Below are 17,885 nucleotides of genomic sequence, written 5' to 3'. Positions count from 1 at the left end.
ACTTTGTTGGGCCGGTCCACGCTGCATTTCAATAGAGGGCAGCAGGGCTACCGAGTTCATGCTCGATAGGAACTTTAGCAAAATTTATATTGGACAGTTGGTCCGTTGCGTATTCTTCTGGTTTAATTCTACATCTGGTCCATATACTTTGAACTTTTGAAATCTAGTCCTTATACTTTTAATTTCATGAATTTAGTTACTCTATTTGTCGAATTTGAAAATTAAAATCCAATTGATAACCCTATTAATGAATTTCAGTTAAATTTGAATATACAGTAATTTAATATTCAATTGTCTAATTTAAAAATTAAAATCCTATTCACTCAAATTTAACAAAAGTCAATTAATATGTGTCAAAAAAAAGTCTGTAGGGCCCAATTTTTGCCCGGCCCTACCAATAATAAAACCAAATGCAAATAAAAAATAAATACCCAACCATTATTACAATAGCAGGCCCAATTAATTGACCCTAACATTAACCCAAACAAAAAATTTTCAGAAACCCTAGCAGCTTTGGCCCCAGCGCCGCATCACCCTGCGCACCACCCCTCCGCAAGCTCTGCACATCGCGCCCGTCGCTCCCGCGCGTCACGCTTGTCACTCCTCCCCCATCGCACGCACTCAACAGCCACCAAACCTGTGGAAAAGAGGCATATGGCGCAGCAATAGCAGAGTAGTAGCAAAAATCGCAACTAATATTGAAGGGGAGATATGATTTTTTGTTATTTTCGGCTATTTAAAAGCCGTGAGGATTCAGTGTAAAGGGGGGAATTCAGTGTAAAGAAATACGAAAATAGGGAGAAATACAGAGGAGATTTGTTTTTTTCGAAGGTTTTGTTTTTACTTTGAAGTGTTCATCGTTTCTTTTTGTTTATATATTTCTTTTATTTTCTTTTATTTTTTCATTTTATTTTACCTAAAACAACAAAGAAAAGAAGGGAAAAACACTTACCTGTTCGCCGAGGTCGTCGTGCCACCACCATCTCCGCCGTCATCGGAGCTTTGAGTGGGGAGGCTGATGAACGGCGGCGCAAGGATGCTAGGGTCGAAACCCTAGCAGAGCAAAAGGGGTAGCATTCTTTTTTTTTTTGTTTTAAAATGAGCTATCAAATTTTTTTTAAAGGAAAAATTTTGTTTTTATTGAAACTACAAAACAGCACCGTTTTATCTAGGAATGACCCGCGCGGTGACCCGACCCGGAGGGGAGGATCCGCGCATTCTGGCCTTGAATGGGAAATTTACGCATTTAGCCCCTACTTTTTGTGATGCGTTTCAATTAAACTCATTTTGTTTTTTTAAAAATTAGCCGCGAATTTCATTTCTGTTTCAACTTGGTCCCTCGCTGCGTAGCGTTTTGGAAGGTGGGAATAATTTCCCTTTTGGTCCTCCATTATTGCTTGCGCATTCATGTTGGTCTTTTTTAATCTATTTCAAATCTGCCCCACTTTTTTCCGTTTTAGTTCAATTGAGTCCATTTTTTCAGTTATTTTTATTATTTTTTATGCTATTATCATTATACCATTATTTATTATTATCATATTATTTACTATCATTTTTTATAATTATTTCTAAACTTATACATGCATTTTTATATAGTATATATATACATATTTCTTTATATAATATATATGCGTTCTTAAGCTTTAGAACATGTATGCATACTGTAATAAGCCCAATCTACCCGGGCCCGCATGCAAAAAATAAAGGCCCAATTTTTTTTACAAACCCAATACCCAAACAGCCCAATAGACCCAACAAACTAAACCTAGCCCACAAAAACAATATAGCAGAAACCCTAAGAGCTCTCTGCTGTCAGCAAGTCAAGAACCACCCCTACGTGCCTGGCTCCCACGCCCAGCAGTCCCCCTTGCACTTCGCAGATCGCGCCGCCCGCCGCGAATCTCGCACACACCTCCAAGCACGCACCTACAAACAACCCAAAAAAGCAACAAACAGGAAAAATAGCAACGAAAAAGAAGGAAAATAACAGATTTCGAATAGAGAATAGTTTTTTTTTCTTCTTCTTTCTATTATTTTTAGGCTATAAAAACCCTATTCCATGTACTCAATAGGGGGGATTTCAGTGTAAAATATACGAAAAAAGCACGGAGAAAAGACAGATTTAGAACCTTTTTTTCAAAGGTGGTTTTTTATTTTATTTGGCAGTGTCCATTTTATTTGCAAACGTTTTTTTTTCTTTTTTCATTATTATTTCGTAAAATAACAAAGAAAAGGAAGGAAAAAACTTACCTTTGCGTCGAACCCGCCGAGTCGTGGCCATCTCCGTCGCAATCGGAGCCTTGGTGCAAAGGGGAGCGACGGCGCTCAAAGGGTTGAGAGAACCCTAGAAAAATTTTCTTTCAGGAAGGAAAGAATCTGGAACTTTATTTTAGTTTTAATTTTGTTTTTTAAAACTTTAAAGCAAAGACGAAACGGTGCTGTTTGGAAAAGGGGAATCCGTGCGTCTGACCTTAAATAGTCTATTTGCGCGCTCGGTCCCCTATTCTTGCAGTGCGTCTAAATTGAATTTCTGATTTCTTGTAAATTTTCCGCATGTTTTGTTTTTGTTCCATTTTGGCCCATTGCTGCGCAGCGTTTTGGAAGGCGGGAATAATTTCCCTTTTGGTCCTCCACTGTTGTGCGCGCATTCAATGTGGTCCTGTCTTTAATTTGCTTCGAATCTGCCCCATCTTTTCGTTTTTAATTCAATTTAGTCCATTTTAGTTTTTTTTTAAATATTTATCATTATATCATTATTTATTATTATATTATTTATTATTATGGTTATTATCATTATTTCTATATTCATACACGCATGGTTTTTACATAATATATATATATATATATATGCATTTTTTTAATATATATATTTTAAGCTTTTATGAATACATGCATATCTTTTATTCATACGTTTATATATATATATATATATATATATTTTTTTATATTTTTAAAACTTTTATATACTTTATATTTTATATATATACTTATACATTTCTTTTATTTTGTAAATATATACATTTTTTATCTTTATTTTATTTTCATGATTTTCATATACATATATACATGCATTTTTATTAGTTTTTGGTTTGACGTATTTCATTCCTTCTTTTTGTTTGCAAATTTATTTGTATATCGTATTTATATATAAATTTGTAAATATTCATTCATATTGGTCTCAAATTAAAGTTTGTTTCATATTATACATTAACTTTTAACATACCTTTCGAGAAATATATTTTGGTCTTGTCAAAACATTAAAATCATCATATTTCATAAGTTTTCAAAGTATTTGGCGTTCATGATTCTCAAGAAAGACCGTGTCCTAACTTACTGGATTGCGATTATTCTTCGATGAATTTAGAACGCTAAGTATTCATTTTACACTAAATTCGCAAAAATAAAAGCTTATTCTTGGAGTTCAAAAATGTTGGGTCCTAACTTACTGGTCCTGATATTTTGACTTCTCGAAATAAGAATTTTCAAAAGCAAAAGGCAATATTCGGGCATTTTGAAGATTTAGAAACATTGTGCCCTAACTTACTGGGTGTGGTGTTTTATTTCTTTGAAATAAGAATGTCTTATCATTTTAATTCATTCATGAAATAAAAAAAAAAAAGTTTCCTTTTAAAATCTTTTCAAGTTTTCGACACCAAGGCATAAATAAAATCAATTTGGTACAAATTTTGGGCGTTACGAGGGTGCTAATCCTTCCTCGTACGTAACTGACTCCTGAACCTGTTTTTCTCAAATTCCGCAGACCAAAATTATTTTTAAGGTGCGCTGATCACACCTTAATAAATGATCGGTGGCGACTCTCATTTTCGTTTTTAAAGTCGACAACCAAATTTTTGTTTTCAAAAAAACGGTTTCGACACATACATTTTCATTCATGCGTTTTAATTTTTTTTTAACCTTCACATACATTATATTTTATACATACATACTTTTTTTTATATTTTTTTATATTTTTTATTTTACTTTCCTTTTTTTTAAACTTTATACTTTATATATATGCATATACGTATTTTCACGATCTTCCAATACATACTTATACATTTTTTATTTTGTAAATATATACACATATACATACTTTTATTTTTATCTTATTTTCATAATTTTTAGGTACATATATATACCTATATACATACATTTTTTGTATATACATATTTTCATATTTTTTATATATTTAACAATTTATATATCTGTATAAATCTAAATACATTTTTATTCTTTTATTTTTTATAAATATATGTACATATTTTGTAAATACATGTACATATTATATATATATATATATATATATATATTTTATTATTCTTTTATTTCCATAACTTTTGCATACATGTATATATATGCATTGACATTTCATAATACATATACGTATATAATTTAAAATTAAGGTATGTGTTCCATGTTGTATATTAACATTATGTCATTTCTTTTTAAACAAGAAGTTATATTTTGGTTTCGTCGGTATATCAAAATCATTTTCTCTTGATTCAAGATTTTTTTTTGAATAAAAGCAATATTCAAAGTTTGAGATTTTCGAGGAAATCGAGCCCTAACGTATTGGGTTCCGATTTTCTTTGCTAATCCTAAATAACCGAGAATATTCTTTATTCAAAATGCATGAGAATAAAAATCATTTTTGGGAACTTAACTTGTTGTATCCTAACGTATTGGGCGTGGCATGTTATTTTCTCAAAATGAAGTGATATTCAAAGTTCGAGGATTATGAAGAATTGTACCCTAACGTATTGAGACTCGATTTCTTTACATGACTTGAGCAATTGATTATCCTTTTACAAATTCCATTGTTTGAGTTGATTTTAAAATCTTTTTTAACCTTCGACACTAAGACATCAAATAATCAATTTGGTACCGATTTTGGGCGTTACGAGGGTGCTAACCCTTCCTCGTATGAATCGACTCGAACTCATTTTCTCAAAATTCGTAGACCAAAATAATTTTTAAGGTGAGCCGATCACACCTTAATAAAGGATCGGTGGTGACTCCGGTTTTATTTTTAAAGTCGACAACCAAATTTTTGTTTTTCAAAAAACGGTTTCAACAAAGTCAATTAATAATTTTATCGATTGCATTTTAATTTTTGAATATAAGTAAAATGATTAAATTTCTAAAATCTAAAGAGTATAGGGACTGAAGGAAAAGTTAGACCTTTTTTTCTCTTAGAACCCCTCACCCTTATTTTCTGATTGTTCATTTTGCCACCCATTTCAGCTGTAAACAATCTACCATAATATCTATTATATTTTGTTTATGCAATGACAAAATTTCAGTCTCATGGGTTACATATTTACTTGCAGTTTTAGGCGATTTCTTGAGTTTAAATCTTGTCTAAGTTAGCCTATTCTTGGAAAATGAGAATTCTTGCAGGAATTTTTTAAGGCACCGAAGCAAACTCGAAAGATAAAAGAAACTACGAAGAAACAAAAAGCCACAGAAAAAAATTGCACACCAAGTGTTTGAGTAAATGTTATCAATAGTATTCAATTACTATAAATGAATACAAATGACGAGGAAGGCTTCTATTTATAGTTGAGCTCTCTTAAAACTAACGGTATTGTTTAAGTTACATCAACGGTCAATATAGAGCCTATCTACAATTAAGAGTCCTAAGAGATTTAAACTCTATATAATCTTATTCCTTTAAGATGTATACTATTTACTTTGACAATTCTAGTTTTACTTGGATGTTTCACTGAGCCACCAAAACTTCAAATAGATAGGCTTCTTCATGGGTTCCACGAGTCAGACTAGTTAATTTGGGTCAGATGAGCCTCATTTAATAAACTGACTTTTATGGGACATTCTGTGTGCAATGACCACGGGCTTTGATCTGCGGTCCATGACAAGTGTGCCTAATTCACAAAGTCGGGAGCACCTGAGGCATATAAGCCACTTACTTGCAATCATAGTACCATTTGAGGGACAATACATTTGATTGTTGGGGAATTGATCGACAACATTATGAAGAATTTTCTATTTGAATCTTTTGTGCATAACAGAATAGTTTGAAGCCTTTTGTACCCCTTTTATTAAGCTTACAATGTAATCTAATTGTAGAGTTCTCCATTGATATTACATGAAGCAAAACTGGTGTAAAAGACTAATTTTGTTGGTTACAAATCCAATGGGGAAAACATGTGAGGTCCATACTTGTAATATAGTGAAGATAGAATCTGTCCTACAACATGGATAAATATTTCAAGGCCATTTTCATCACATGATAAATTAATCATACCCTACTTAATTTCTTTGTTGTTTTGTCACCTCCGGTGGACCCCCGGCATACGGAATGTTATCAATCATCTCCCTTTCGAAGACGACGGTTGCAAAATGTAAAGTGTAAAACCACAAACGTGGCTTGCTTCGTGTGCATGCAGTTCATGGTGTATCGTGTACGTAGACACTGAGACTGAACTGGTTTGTCACGGCCGGCAATGATAGGTGCCCGGCCAGCATGTCGATTTGACCTCACTCACGACAAGGCACGCTACACGTGACCGAAATTAAATTTCAGATTTTATTCGATATGGATTTCATTTAATCAAGTCATAATAGAAAATCTAGCTCTCAATGTTTATATCTTTTGATAATTTATTTATTTTTAGTTAAATTTAGTCATTAGTTTTTTAAAAAGTATCGAATCACTTTTTTTTAATAGAAATGTTAACTAAAACATTAATTTTTTAATAATGTTGGCATGGCAGTGCACATGTACTTCATGCTGACTAGGTACTATTTGTTTTATATGTCATGCCAATAGATAATTTAAAATTATAAAAATATTAAAAATAATATTCAAAATTCAAAAAATATAAAAACTCTGGAAAAAATTAGCATGAAGCACATATCGATAATCATGGAAACTTTCATGTTTAAAAATTTAATATTTCCATTAAAAATAATTTAACTTTTTTAAAAAGTTTATGATCAAATTTAATTAATATTAATATAAAAGTTTAATGTTATAACTATATGTTAGAATTTTTAAAAAATTAATTACAAAAAAATTTTAACACCAGTGACATTTTCGAAATGTCACAAAAAATCCAAAAGCGTCACAAAAGGTCACTTAACACGTCACTGAAAGTTCATTTTCCTGTGACATTTATCTTTATTTTACATTTTTCTAGAAAGCGCGGTTGAAATATGGTTTTGAATTCGTGACGTTTCTCCAATTTCTTGTAGAATTGGGTTAAATTGGAAAAAGATATAAATGTTGATAGCTAAATTTGACATTATGCCTTTAAACAATGGGTATTTTAACATCACAAGGATGTCATTTTTTTCCTCTTCTTTCGTTTTAAATTATTGGTCAAAATACATTGTAATTTTATAGAAGTTGAGATTTAGTCCTTAAAATGTAATTATAAATATTAAAATTTTAAATTAAGCTATTTTTCTGTTAAATTTATTGGTTGGTAGGCATGCGACAAAAAAAATGAGATTGTAATGAACTTGAATTTAATAGAAGAATTCTAACTGTGCTAATAATTGGACTTGTATTTTTAAATCTTAAAAGTAAAGAGACTAAATTCTTTAAAATAAAAGTAAACATACTAAATTCCAAATTATTGAAGAATATAGGGGCCTGCAGCCTATTTTAACCAATTAAAAAAGAGAGGGTGACTTGATCCAACACATGAATAGATATAATAGGTGATTCCTTTGCCCATGAAATTCATGGCATGTTGGCCCCTGGGATCAACAACAAATCTTGAACCAGCACCACCCATGATGGGCTGACTCATGCTATGTTCTGAGCTTTTCCGCTCATTTTGTCACTTCTATGTAGAATTTGATACGGTAAAAGTACCGTTGAGGTCTTTATATTAAGAGTCAGATTATATTTTATTTTTTTATATAAAATAAAATTGATAAATTAGTCTTTTTACATTATATTAAAGCAAATTGGTCATTTCTAGTAAAATTTCATCAATTTTACTGTTAGCAATTTGATGCTATAAAGATTAATTTAACAGAAAAATAGATAAAATTTTAAAAGAATGACCAATTTGCTCTTTAATCTAATGTTTAGAGACTAATTTACCAATTTTTTGAGTGGAGAGGACAAAATGCAATACGACTCCTAGTACAAAGGTCTCCATAATACATTTACCAATTTGATACTATAATGAGAAATAATTCTATATATATATATATATATATATATATATATATATATATAAACGTAAGATTTTATATTTGTTTACTTTTGTAGCACGTTTTTTAGTCTTACTTATGCATGTAATCTTAGTTTTACAAGTGATTTTAAGGATGATTTTGTTGTCGTCTTCTCTAGTTTGGTGAATACTCGATTCTTTTGTCGATTTTTGCTCGATTCTTTGGACCATTCGGGGTTGATTTCCTTATTGTATTAAGTGCTTTCAATCACTCCAGATATGCCGTGCTTGAGTTGTGACAAAGTCAATTGTCAAAGTGTTATAATTTTCTATTGATGCTGAGACTAAAGCCTTTGTCGTGTTGATGGAGCTTGCTATTCATCATCTACGATGAGTGTTTGCTATTATTTTCTCTCTGAATTGTATGGTTCTATTCATTAAATGGATTAAAGAATTTACCTAAAAAAAAAGTAAGATTTCATAGAAAATTTTGAAATAATTAAAAATATCTTTTAGCGCTTAGTATATTACTAAATTGACATTAAAGTAATAATTTATAGGTTAGTATTTGGTAGACTGACATTGTATTTTTTTTTCACAAGCATTATTAAAAAATTGATATGTCTCTCTTTTTCAATTTTTTCACTATACTCTTATAGGACACTTGTTTATAGAATCTAAAAATTTCATCGTCGGAATACCAAATATTTTCCCATAGTTTATTATGTAATTAAACTTTGTATCCATATTAAACTCCACTTATTATTTTAAATTGATTATCACTTTTTAGACTCATTTTCTAGGCTCGGCCTGGCCCAGCCCGAAATATAGGCCTAAAAATTTGTCCAAGCCTGTCCCGAGATAAAATTGCTAAGCTTGAGCCCGGCCCGGCCAGGCTCATATTAAATATATATATTTAATATATATAATATATATTTGATTAAAAATAAAAAAAATATATTTTTAATATATAATTAGGGCCGGGCCCGGGCCATAAAATTTTTACCCATATTTCGGGCCTATATTTTTACCCGAACCCTCTCATTTTTCAGACGGGCTATCGGGCCAGGCCGGCCCGATCACCTCTACTTACAACATACAATTTATTTATTTTAGAGCTCAAAATAACATTATTAATTAATGCATTTATAATATAAATATTTTTTTAGGGATCAAAAGAATAAAAATTGAAGTGCAGAAGGTATGAATGTGCAACATTGTAGAAAGATAATTATTCTTAATATATTTTACTTATTTGACTTACATTAATTTTATAAATTTAAAATATTTTATTAAAAATAAAATAATTAAATACATATATTCACATGTAACTTGTGAGATATATATATATATATGGGATAAGCCCAATTTAAGTATAAAATAATACATAATCTCAAGATAATATTAATTAACACCTTAGCAAAGGAATAAAATGAACTTAGACTTGGTACTGCCATTGACTCATCAGGCACCTGCCTTTTTTGAACAACAAATTTTATTATACAAATATGGGTAAAAGTATTACGAAGACTCTTGTATTAAAAGTCAGATTGTATTTTGGTCTTCAGACTAAAAAAAAAAATTAGTCTCTGTACATTAGATTAAAGAGTAAACTGATCTTTTATTAAAAATTCCGTCTATTTTTACTGTTAAAAAAGGTCCTTGCATTTACCTGTTTGATTTTTTTATCAGTTTTTAACCATTCAAAGTGATGAAATTTTTAAAGATATTATTAATTTGCTCTTTGTTTTAACGAAGTGAAATTAAGTTGCCTATTTTTTAATAAAAATATAAAATATGATTTAACTCTTAATACAAAATTTACGTATGAATATGTAGGTGTACTGGTATCATATATATATATATATCAAGTTGAAATTTATAAAATGGTTGTAGTGTTAGGTATATTATTTTAATATTCCTTGAATGATGCTGATTCTGTTTACAAATATTTATTTGTGTGATATGACCTCTGAATCATGTTTAGGACAGTTGTTAATTAGCTCACTCCCAAAAATAACATTAATAACCAACAAATTATTCAATATAATTTGGTTATCTTAAAACTACATCTAACCCTTTTGATTAAATATTAGTTTGACTGCTATTAGTATTGTTGTCAGTATAAGATGACATGGTTTCGAATGTGCTGATACGCATTATCCTTCTATTTAAGAGTTGGGGAGAGATTATGAATACTTTTAGGCATTGTATTAAAAAAAAAAACCTAACCCTTCTATTTTTTCACCTTAAAAAACATTACAATTTAGTTGACAATAACAACTTTTTAATTTTTATATTTTTTAAAAAGCGAATATAATTTGGTTTTCAATTTTTCATATTAATATTTTTATTTTAAATGTTAGGATTTATTTCAATAAAATTAGGTTTATTGTATACTTTTGGATATTATTTGATAAAGTTTTAAAATATTTTATAAGTATTTTTAAAATCCATTTTTGAAGTATGTTTTTTAATTTTTATATAAAATTTTAAATTATTTTATTATTTTAAATGTAAAAATTTATGGTAAAAAAACAAAAGTTCTTTAGTCTCTTTTCAATTTTAAAATTGAGCAAATTAGTTCCTTTTAAAATAATTGGAGCAATTTAATACCTAACAGTTTTGAAAGGGTGAGTTTGGATGGGCGGTGCGTTTACCTGCGATTAGTGTAAAAATAGTAGTAGCGATAAGATTAGATACTATAATAATACTGTAGCGTGAGACAAAAAGTAAGCTAAACGCACCGCACCGCACCCAATCGCCCATTCAAACCCACCCAAAGTGAGTAATTAAAGACAATTAATCGCAGCATTAATGTTTTTCGTCAATTGTGTATATTTTTTTTAACAGTATAATAAATTTAGCCTTTGATGTTTACATATTTTGTCAATTTGGTTTTGATGCTAAAAAATTCAACAAATCTAGCCTCGTTATTTACACATTTACAAAAGAGTTGTGGGCTAAAATTGTTAAATCATGACCAAATTGATAGAATGTATAAATTATGAAATCTAAATTTATTATTATACTAATCAATTTATGTAAAATTGACTAAAAACATTAACACTGTAATTAATTGTTCTTAGCCGTTCACTTTCGAAATTATAAGAGATTATAAATTGTTCCGATTTTTTGAGAGACTGATTTGCTCAATATCGAAATTGAGAGAAAAATGAAAGATTTTTTACCGGTATTTAACATAAATAAAAAATAAAAATAGCATTATCTAATATCTCTGTTGGAATCGTTTTTTAACATGTTTGTTTTTCTTAAACAATGGTAAAAACAACCAAAACTAGGTCCATACAAGAACTGGCTTGGGCAAATAAACAAGCAAAAAACAACTAGAAACTTTGTACACTGGTAAGACAGGATTGGTAATATGTGCATGAATGGAGGGCAAAGCATGGGAGACACAGATAAAGATGAGATGACCCTTCTTCCTTCAGACAAGAAGCTGATAGGGCAATGGCAAGTCATTATCAAAGATTAGTTTGGCAAACAGACAAAGCTTAAATCAGCTCTGCTTTGGCTTTGTCTTCTTTTACTCAAAAACCAGTGGGTGCCAACGTCAATGACACAACCAAACGGGGCCAACATTTGTCATCCACCACATAATCGATTAAAATATTCTCACCGAGTATCTTCCTATAAAAACTTGAACCTACCTACAATTATTACCAAACAAGGAAGTTTTCAAGTTTTTTTTTTTCTTTTTTTTCAGTTCTGGTTGTGAAAATATGGGAGGAAGCTCAATTTCAATGAGGAATATGAAGGTACGGACATGGGAAAGGTGTTCGAAGCAAATAAGAGAGCAGAGGGGAAGGCTTTATATTATATGGAGATGCACTGTGTTACTCCTTTGTTGGCATGAATGAGAGAGTTAATGGATGATTATGATGTTTAGTTTAGAAACAGAGATCACCCTTCAAGTAGGAGGTGGGGATTCTTCTTCTTCTTCTTCTTCTTCTTCTTCTTCTCCTCTTTATTTTTTAGGAGGTAGAAAAATTAGATTCAAGACAGGATTGTTAGGCTGATGAACATTGCCTAAACATGAATTTCAGAAGAACAAAGCTGATAAATTAACATGTTGGGTTCCATTTTGTGTGTGTGTGTGTGTGTGTTGTAAAAGATCCCTTTTAATATGCCACTGCAAGAGCAGAGTAGTTCCAGAAGTTAATGCAAAATTGCTTTCACCAAAAACATTAAGGCCCCAAATTTTAATCGCAAACGAGGGTAACAACAACCTTTTTAGTCCCTCTTAATTTTGATATTGAGCAAATTAATCCTTTTAAAACAATAAGCAATTTAATACTTATCAAGATGAGTAATTAAATACATCTAATCATAGGGTTTACTTTTTTCAGTCAATTTATCCTATTTTTGATTGGTATAATAACAAATTTAACCTTTAATGTTTACTTAATTATGTCATTTTAGTCATGATTTTAAAAATTCAATAAATTTAGCTCTCATTAGATATTAACAAATTTAGAATTGAGACAAAATTGATAGAATGTATAAAATGTTTAGGGCTAAATTTATTAACTTTTTAAAATTAAAACCAAATCGACAGAATTAGTAAACATTAGAACTATTATACCAATAAAAAATAAGATAAATTGATAAGAGAAGTGAATACCACAATTAATTCACAATTTATTCTCTTTAGTTGCTCAATATTAAAAAAAAAAATCAATTTGCTCAGAGGTTCTTATGAAAAGAAAAAAAAAGAGTTGGTTATCCACTTTATTAAATTTGGGTTGTGTTTTGGTTAAGGTAAAACCCAATCTAACAGGCTTTCAATACAGCCAGAAGCAACAGAGAATACGTTGCATGATACATGCAAGCACCGCACTAACCCAAGTTTACTAGGGCTAAAGATTAGCAAGAATATTAAAAGAATTAACGAGCTTCATCATTCAATAAAGCGAGCATCTGCATGATCCATTCACTTATTCAATAATTAATGCTGTACAAAAGTTGTGCATTAGTATTTTGCACTAACATATAGTAGTATAAGGTTCAAAAGAAACTGCCTATAGGCTATATATATGCTAGAGGAAAATACCTAGTCACTCATATAGTACTGGATTGTAGTATTTAACAAATAGTTATTAAGACTGGTAACAGCCATTTATGAGCGAGGAAAGGGTCCCTTTAATGTTCTATCAAAAGATTCATATAGCTTTCTGTCAACAAAAAAAAGAAGAAGATACACATAGCTTCACTCTACTATATCTTGATTTCGGCATCATCAAAAAATTCCCACCCCTCATCCAATAACTCCTCGTCATCACCTTTGTATTGTTCTTCGGATGATCTACTTTTTGGTGACTGCATATCAACAGATGGTGTTGGGCTTTTCTTCTCCAGGATTTTAGTCGCCTCTCCCTGCTCGGGACCAAGATCAGACGCCATGCTTTTCAGAGATGAGCTGGAAGAGGCCAGGATGCAGCTGGTTTGGCTTGAGGAAATGGATTTGCTCAATGGGATACGCTCATCGAACTTCTCTTTAAGCAATCTCACATCCTGGCAAATAACAGATATTTCTCCCCTGGAAAAAAGGATGAACAATAAATTGTTACCACTCCTCCATTGCTATTCAGTTCCTCTTGCAAACATCAAATCAGAGCTAATATATTTAAAACAAGAAGATAGTTTGGAATATATCCACATATGATAATATTATTCATGAATTGATCCATTCTATCACATGGAGTTGAATATCCTTGGTGCTGATCAATCCTAAATAATAAATGCATAACCATCATATATATGGTGATTCATCATAAATCAGACTTATAATATGAAAAAAAAATGTTTGATGCGAATTGATAAAAATAAATAGCCAGGCAATAACACTTACTGTAATGAGTCAACAATCTGACCACAGTCCATAAGAAACTCACGTAGCTGCAGTTGAGCATAAACATAGAATATAGTAAGTCCAAATAAGTAATCTATTTCAAAATTTTGTTAAGACTAGCAAGTACTAATACAGGGTGCACAGAAATGAAAGCAACCTTGGAATTTTCTTCTGCCTCCTGCTGTAAGGTCTCTGACTCTTGGACCACTTTCAACATAATGGCTTCTTGCTCAGCAAGAGCATTAAGGGCAGATTCTTCTTTTTCCAGCTTTTCCTGCTCTGCAGCTTTCATCAACTCCTTTGCAGCAGCTTGTCGAGCTTCAAGGGTTTGATGCATCTGTGGATAAATGCATACAGGAAAAAATAATGAGTATAACAAAGTCTTTCATGGAAACATCATGTTCCTTGTTAAATACACCATAATTGATTAATTCAAAGGATGATCAAGTACAAATCTCTAGAAAACTTACTCAATGATGAATCTGTTTCAAGAAATGGCTGATTTATCTCAAAATAGATGAAGTCAACCAAAAATTGGTTTATTGCACAATATGTTTTTTGCAAAATTTTTCAACTTCTCCATATGCCCAACAGCATGGATAAACATATTGAACAACCAAGATCAAGATAATTTATCACATGCAGATAACTAAACAGACAAATGAACCATACCAAAGCAAATTATATCAAGACAAGATTTTCTACTAATTATCTACTAGATGGCGAATTAATTTGTTCCTAAAATACCTCATCGAGAACGGAAAGAGATCTATCTCTTTCTTCTGACAAGCTGTGCAAGCGACTTTGAAGCTCTCTCACTTCAGTGGCTAGAATTGCCTTCTCCCCATATACTTCTCCAGCATGCTGCAAAAGAGATGCCAATGGCTGAGCTTTCATACTTTTTAAATAAAAATAGAACTACAATATGTTCTATGACTTAAAAAAGGGGGCTATTAACAAACAAGCGCACAACCATGTCATTTGCTTCCTTTGCATGTGGCAGCATCTGTTTAAGTTCCTCCACCTTGACGAGAATATCTGAACCACCCCTGGCACATTCCTCTTTTGCTTGTTCTGCAGCTTCCTCTTGAAGTTCAACTTCTCTCATCAAGTTCATGATTGACTGCATAGCCTGAAACAAAGTTTTCTACACCAAAACATGGTAAGGGTATGCCATCCCAAAATAGAACAAAGGAAATAATGACCTAACTTTTCACTTTGAAAAGCTTCTTAAATAAGCAATAACATCAGAGTTAAGAACCTCATGCCACAGCTGAATGACACAGCAGACTATAGCATTGTCATCATTGTAAATAATCCATTCTCATACCCAATTAGCCTCCAAATTTTACAAGAGTAAAAGGTTTAAAGCAAAGTACCTTGTTATTTTTACCATCTTCAATGACCTCTTCAAGTAGATCAATTCTACATGTTTGACTAGACCTACTAACCACAGGATTGAAGGTATCATCCTCAATATTACCCAATGCACCGCTTTCTTGTTTCTCAGAATCACTAGAGTGACTACTTTCAGAATGAAGACCAGCTCTCAGGGCTTCTTGCATTTGTTCTTGAGAAGATGATGGAACCAGAGCAGCCACAGCATTTTCTTCCCCTACCAAGGTTGCATCTAATGAACTGTTTCTGCATAAAACTGCATGCAAGTCCACAGGCCCATCAAAAATTAAATGACCACTAGAGCTGCCACTAGTACCAGTATTCTCCAGAAGTGAGGTAGAATTATCAGCAGTATCTGATGAAGCATGAGGAGCCCTTACAAACCCAACTTCAACGTCTATGGGTCGGTCTTTACTCGATGAACCAGACTCCCTAATTTCATGATTCACATATAGAAGAGAACTCTCGATCCCTGAAGTATTCAAGATGACACCAGATCTATCTTTCCGACTTTCATCACTTCTTTCTGAGCTCCCCAACAAAATCAATTCATCAGTTTCAATACCAGCAGGCTCATTATTTTTGTTCTCATGAAATTTTGAAGTACTCGCTGCATTTGGTGGCTCAACAGAATCCACATTGGTGGCAGCACCTGTAAGACCAATGTCTCTGGCAACTTTATTTGGTTTGAACAATGGTTCTGCAGAAGAGCATGCTGTTTTCCCCAACAACACATTATTCAGCCTTGATTGATTGCTTTCTTCCTCATCGACAGCTGCAAGTTCAGCAAACAATGTATGCATGACATTAAACAGGCGAATAGATCAATGCATAAGCTCCAATATGCAAGGCAGTTACCGTCCAAACCACAATACAGAACATACAGAGATACAATTAATTATTCCACAAACTTGCAAAACTGCCAAAGCACAATGCAGAAAAAAACTAGTCTACAACTAAATCATAAAAAAAGCTACCTTCATTTGCTTGCACAGGAGGGCTCCGATTCCGCGAGGAAGAACTACCAGCCACAGTTCGTTTAGATACGTAAGGCAGAATCTCACACAGAACAATCTCAGCAGCAGCGTCCACATCCTTAGAGTTCTCGATAGCAACAGCTTTTAGAATTCGTGAATCAACCTGTGCAGTAGGTGTAAGAAAAAATACTTCCACTGCATGTTTGTTACATTTCTTTTTCCAAATCACTACGTTTTATGTTATACGCATACATAAATCAATTACAGCATGGGATTAAAAATGAGTAAAAAGAAATACCTGCGGGAAAATATCCATCAAGCATTTATAAACCTTTTTAAACCCCATAGTGGAAAGCTATTAACCTGCAAATAAAGTAACAAAAATTTACATGAAATCTGTAATCAAAGTAAAAAACGATGAAGGAAGTATTCATGATGAGAACCATAATTTTAATCACGTTAATCAAACGTAAAACTATAAAAGCTTAATTTTAACGACAGAATTGAGGAAAAATTAATATATATATATATATATATATATATATATATATATATATTACATGCAAAATGACCGATCAATTGATAGAATTTCTTCCAATTAGTAATGGAGAAAAACAAAGGAGGAGATATGATTAATATAAAATAGTGTATCATAGAATCAGAAGAACCGAAAGTAGAAACCCTAACGCCAAGTCTGGATATTAAAAAGACAACAAAAGCTAATTTTGTATTAAAGAAAAAAAAAGAACTTTCTTATTTGATTCTTTTTCGTTAAAAAATAGAATAACAATAATCATAAAGGAACCCTGACATGAAACGAAGGAAAACGAGTTACGAAACAATGCTCTGTTTGGCTGAAGAGAAAAGAAAAAAAAAGAGAGAATTTAACTGCTTGAAAAAAGAAAAAAAGAAAATAATTTTACCCAGGAAAAGGAAAAAAATCAAGTAAAGAACCAAAAATAAAAAGGGAAAAAGAAGTGACCTTTTTTCAAGCGATAAACAGCGAGTGATCGGAGCAAAGAAATGGAGAGAAGATGAGAGAGTTTTGGAGAAGAAGAACGGATAGTATTTTGTAGTTGTTTTAATTTAATAAATTTTGGTTAGAGTATTTATAAAAAGAGTCAAATTCTTCTATTAGTCCTTGTATTTGAGTAAGTTGTAGATTTAGTCCCTATATTTTAATTTGATCAAATTTAGTCTCCTTATTTTTCAAATTGCTCAATTTTAGTCCCTATGCTTTTTTGAATTTTGAAAGTTTAGTCTACACTTAAATTTAGTGCATGTTGTTTAATTTGATCATTATTAGTTCCTATATTTTTCGAATTTTGAAATTTAAGTCTCGACGCAAATGGCAACCGTTAAATCTATTAACTAGCTTTTTCATGAGTAATATGTGGAAATAATAAATTGACATGGCATTACACGTGTGATAATATATTTTTCACTTCAAATTTTGGAATTAGAAAATTAAAATAATGAATTTAA

General features: G+C 31.4%; 2 protein-coding genes across 3 annotated transcripts; one reads left to right on the top strand and one right to left on the bottom strand.

The window, feature by feature from the left end:
* The first annotated feature begins 11,705 nt into the window (after window positions 1-11,705).
* On the top strand, window positions 11,706-12,359 carry LOC128035554 (small polypeptide DEVIL 14-like). The gene has a single exon (XM_052625619.1). It carries the CDS (start codon window positions 11,897-11,899, stop codon window positions 12,032-12,034), a length of 138 nt encoding a protein of 45 aa, XP_052481579.1. The 5' UTR covers window positions 11,706-11,896; the 3' UTR covers window positions 12,035-12,359.
* A 718-nt stretch (window positions 12,360-13,077) lies between these two features.
* LOC105762620 (uncharacterized) lies at window positions 13,078-17,483 on the bottom strand. Of its 2 annotated transcripts, none has more exons than XM_012580406.2 (9): window positions 17,383-17,483; window positions 16,699-16,763; window positions 16,401-16,563; window positions 15,405-16,198; window positions 14,999-15,172; window positions 14,773-14,889; window positions 14,183-14,362; window positions 14,026-14,072; window positions 13,078-13,713 (listed from the first exon to the last, which is right to left on the bottom strand). In XM_012580406.2, exons 2-9 carry the CDS (start codon window positions 16,744-16,746, stop codon window positions 13,392-13,394), a joined length of 1,845 nt encoding a protein of 614 aa, XP_012435860.1. In that variant the 5' UTR covers window positions 16,747-16,763; window positions 17,383-17,483; the 3' UTR covers window positions 13,078-13,391. The 2 variants fall into 2 exon arrangements, with proteins under 2 accessions (XP_012435860.1, XP_012435862.1); XM_012580408.2 differs by having other exon boundaries at window positions 14,999-15,157.
* Window positions 17,484-17,885: the final 402 nt, after the last annotated feature.

The sequence above is a fragment of the Gossypium raimondii genome, chromosome 12, assembly GCF_025698545.1.
Source record: "Gossypium raimondii isolate GPD5lz chromosome 12, ASM2569854v1, whole genome shotgun sequence".
Taxonomy (NCBI): domain Eukaryota; kingdom Viridiplantae; phylum Streptophyta; class Magnoliopsida; order Malvales; family Malvaceae; genus Gossypium; species Gossypium raimondii.
The sequence above is the reverse complement of the archived record's forward strand: the minus strand, read 5'-3'. Positions and strand labels throughout refer to the sequence as shown.

Excerpts from the sequence above, each read along its gene's own strand:
- LOC105762620 (XM_012580406.2), bottom strand. The coding sequence starts at position 16,746 with ATGGGGTTTAAAAAGGTTTATAAATGCTTGATGGATATTTTCCCGCAG. Across the intron at positions 15,173-15,404 it reads AAGATGGTAAAAATAACAAG|AAAACTTTGTTTCAGGCTAT; the intron begins GTACTTTGCTTT and ends GTTTTGGTGTAG. Across the intron at positions 13,714-14,025 it reads CAGATTGTTGACTCATTACA|GGGAGAAATATCTGTTATTT; the intron begins GTAAGTGTTATT and ends CCTTTTTTCCAG.
- LOC128035554 (XM_052625619.1), top strand. The coding sequence starts at position 11,897 with ATGGGAGGAAGCTCAATTTCAATGAGGAATATGAAGGTACGGACATGG.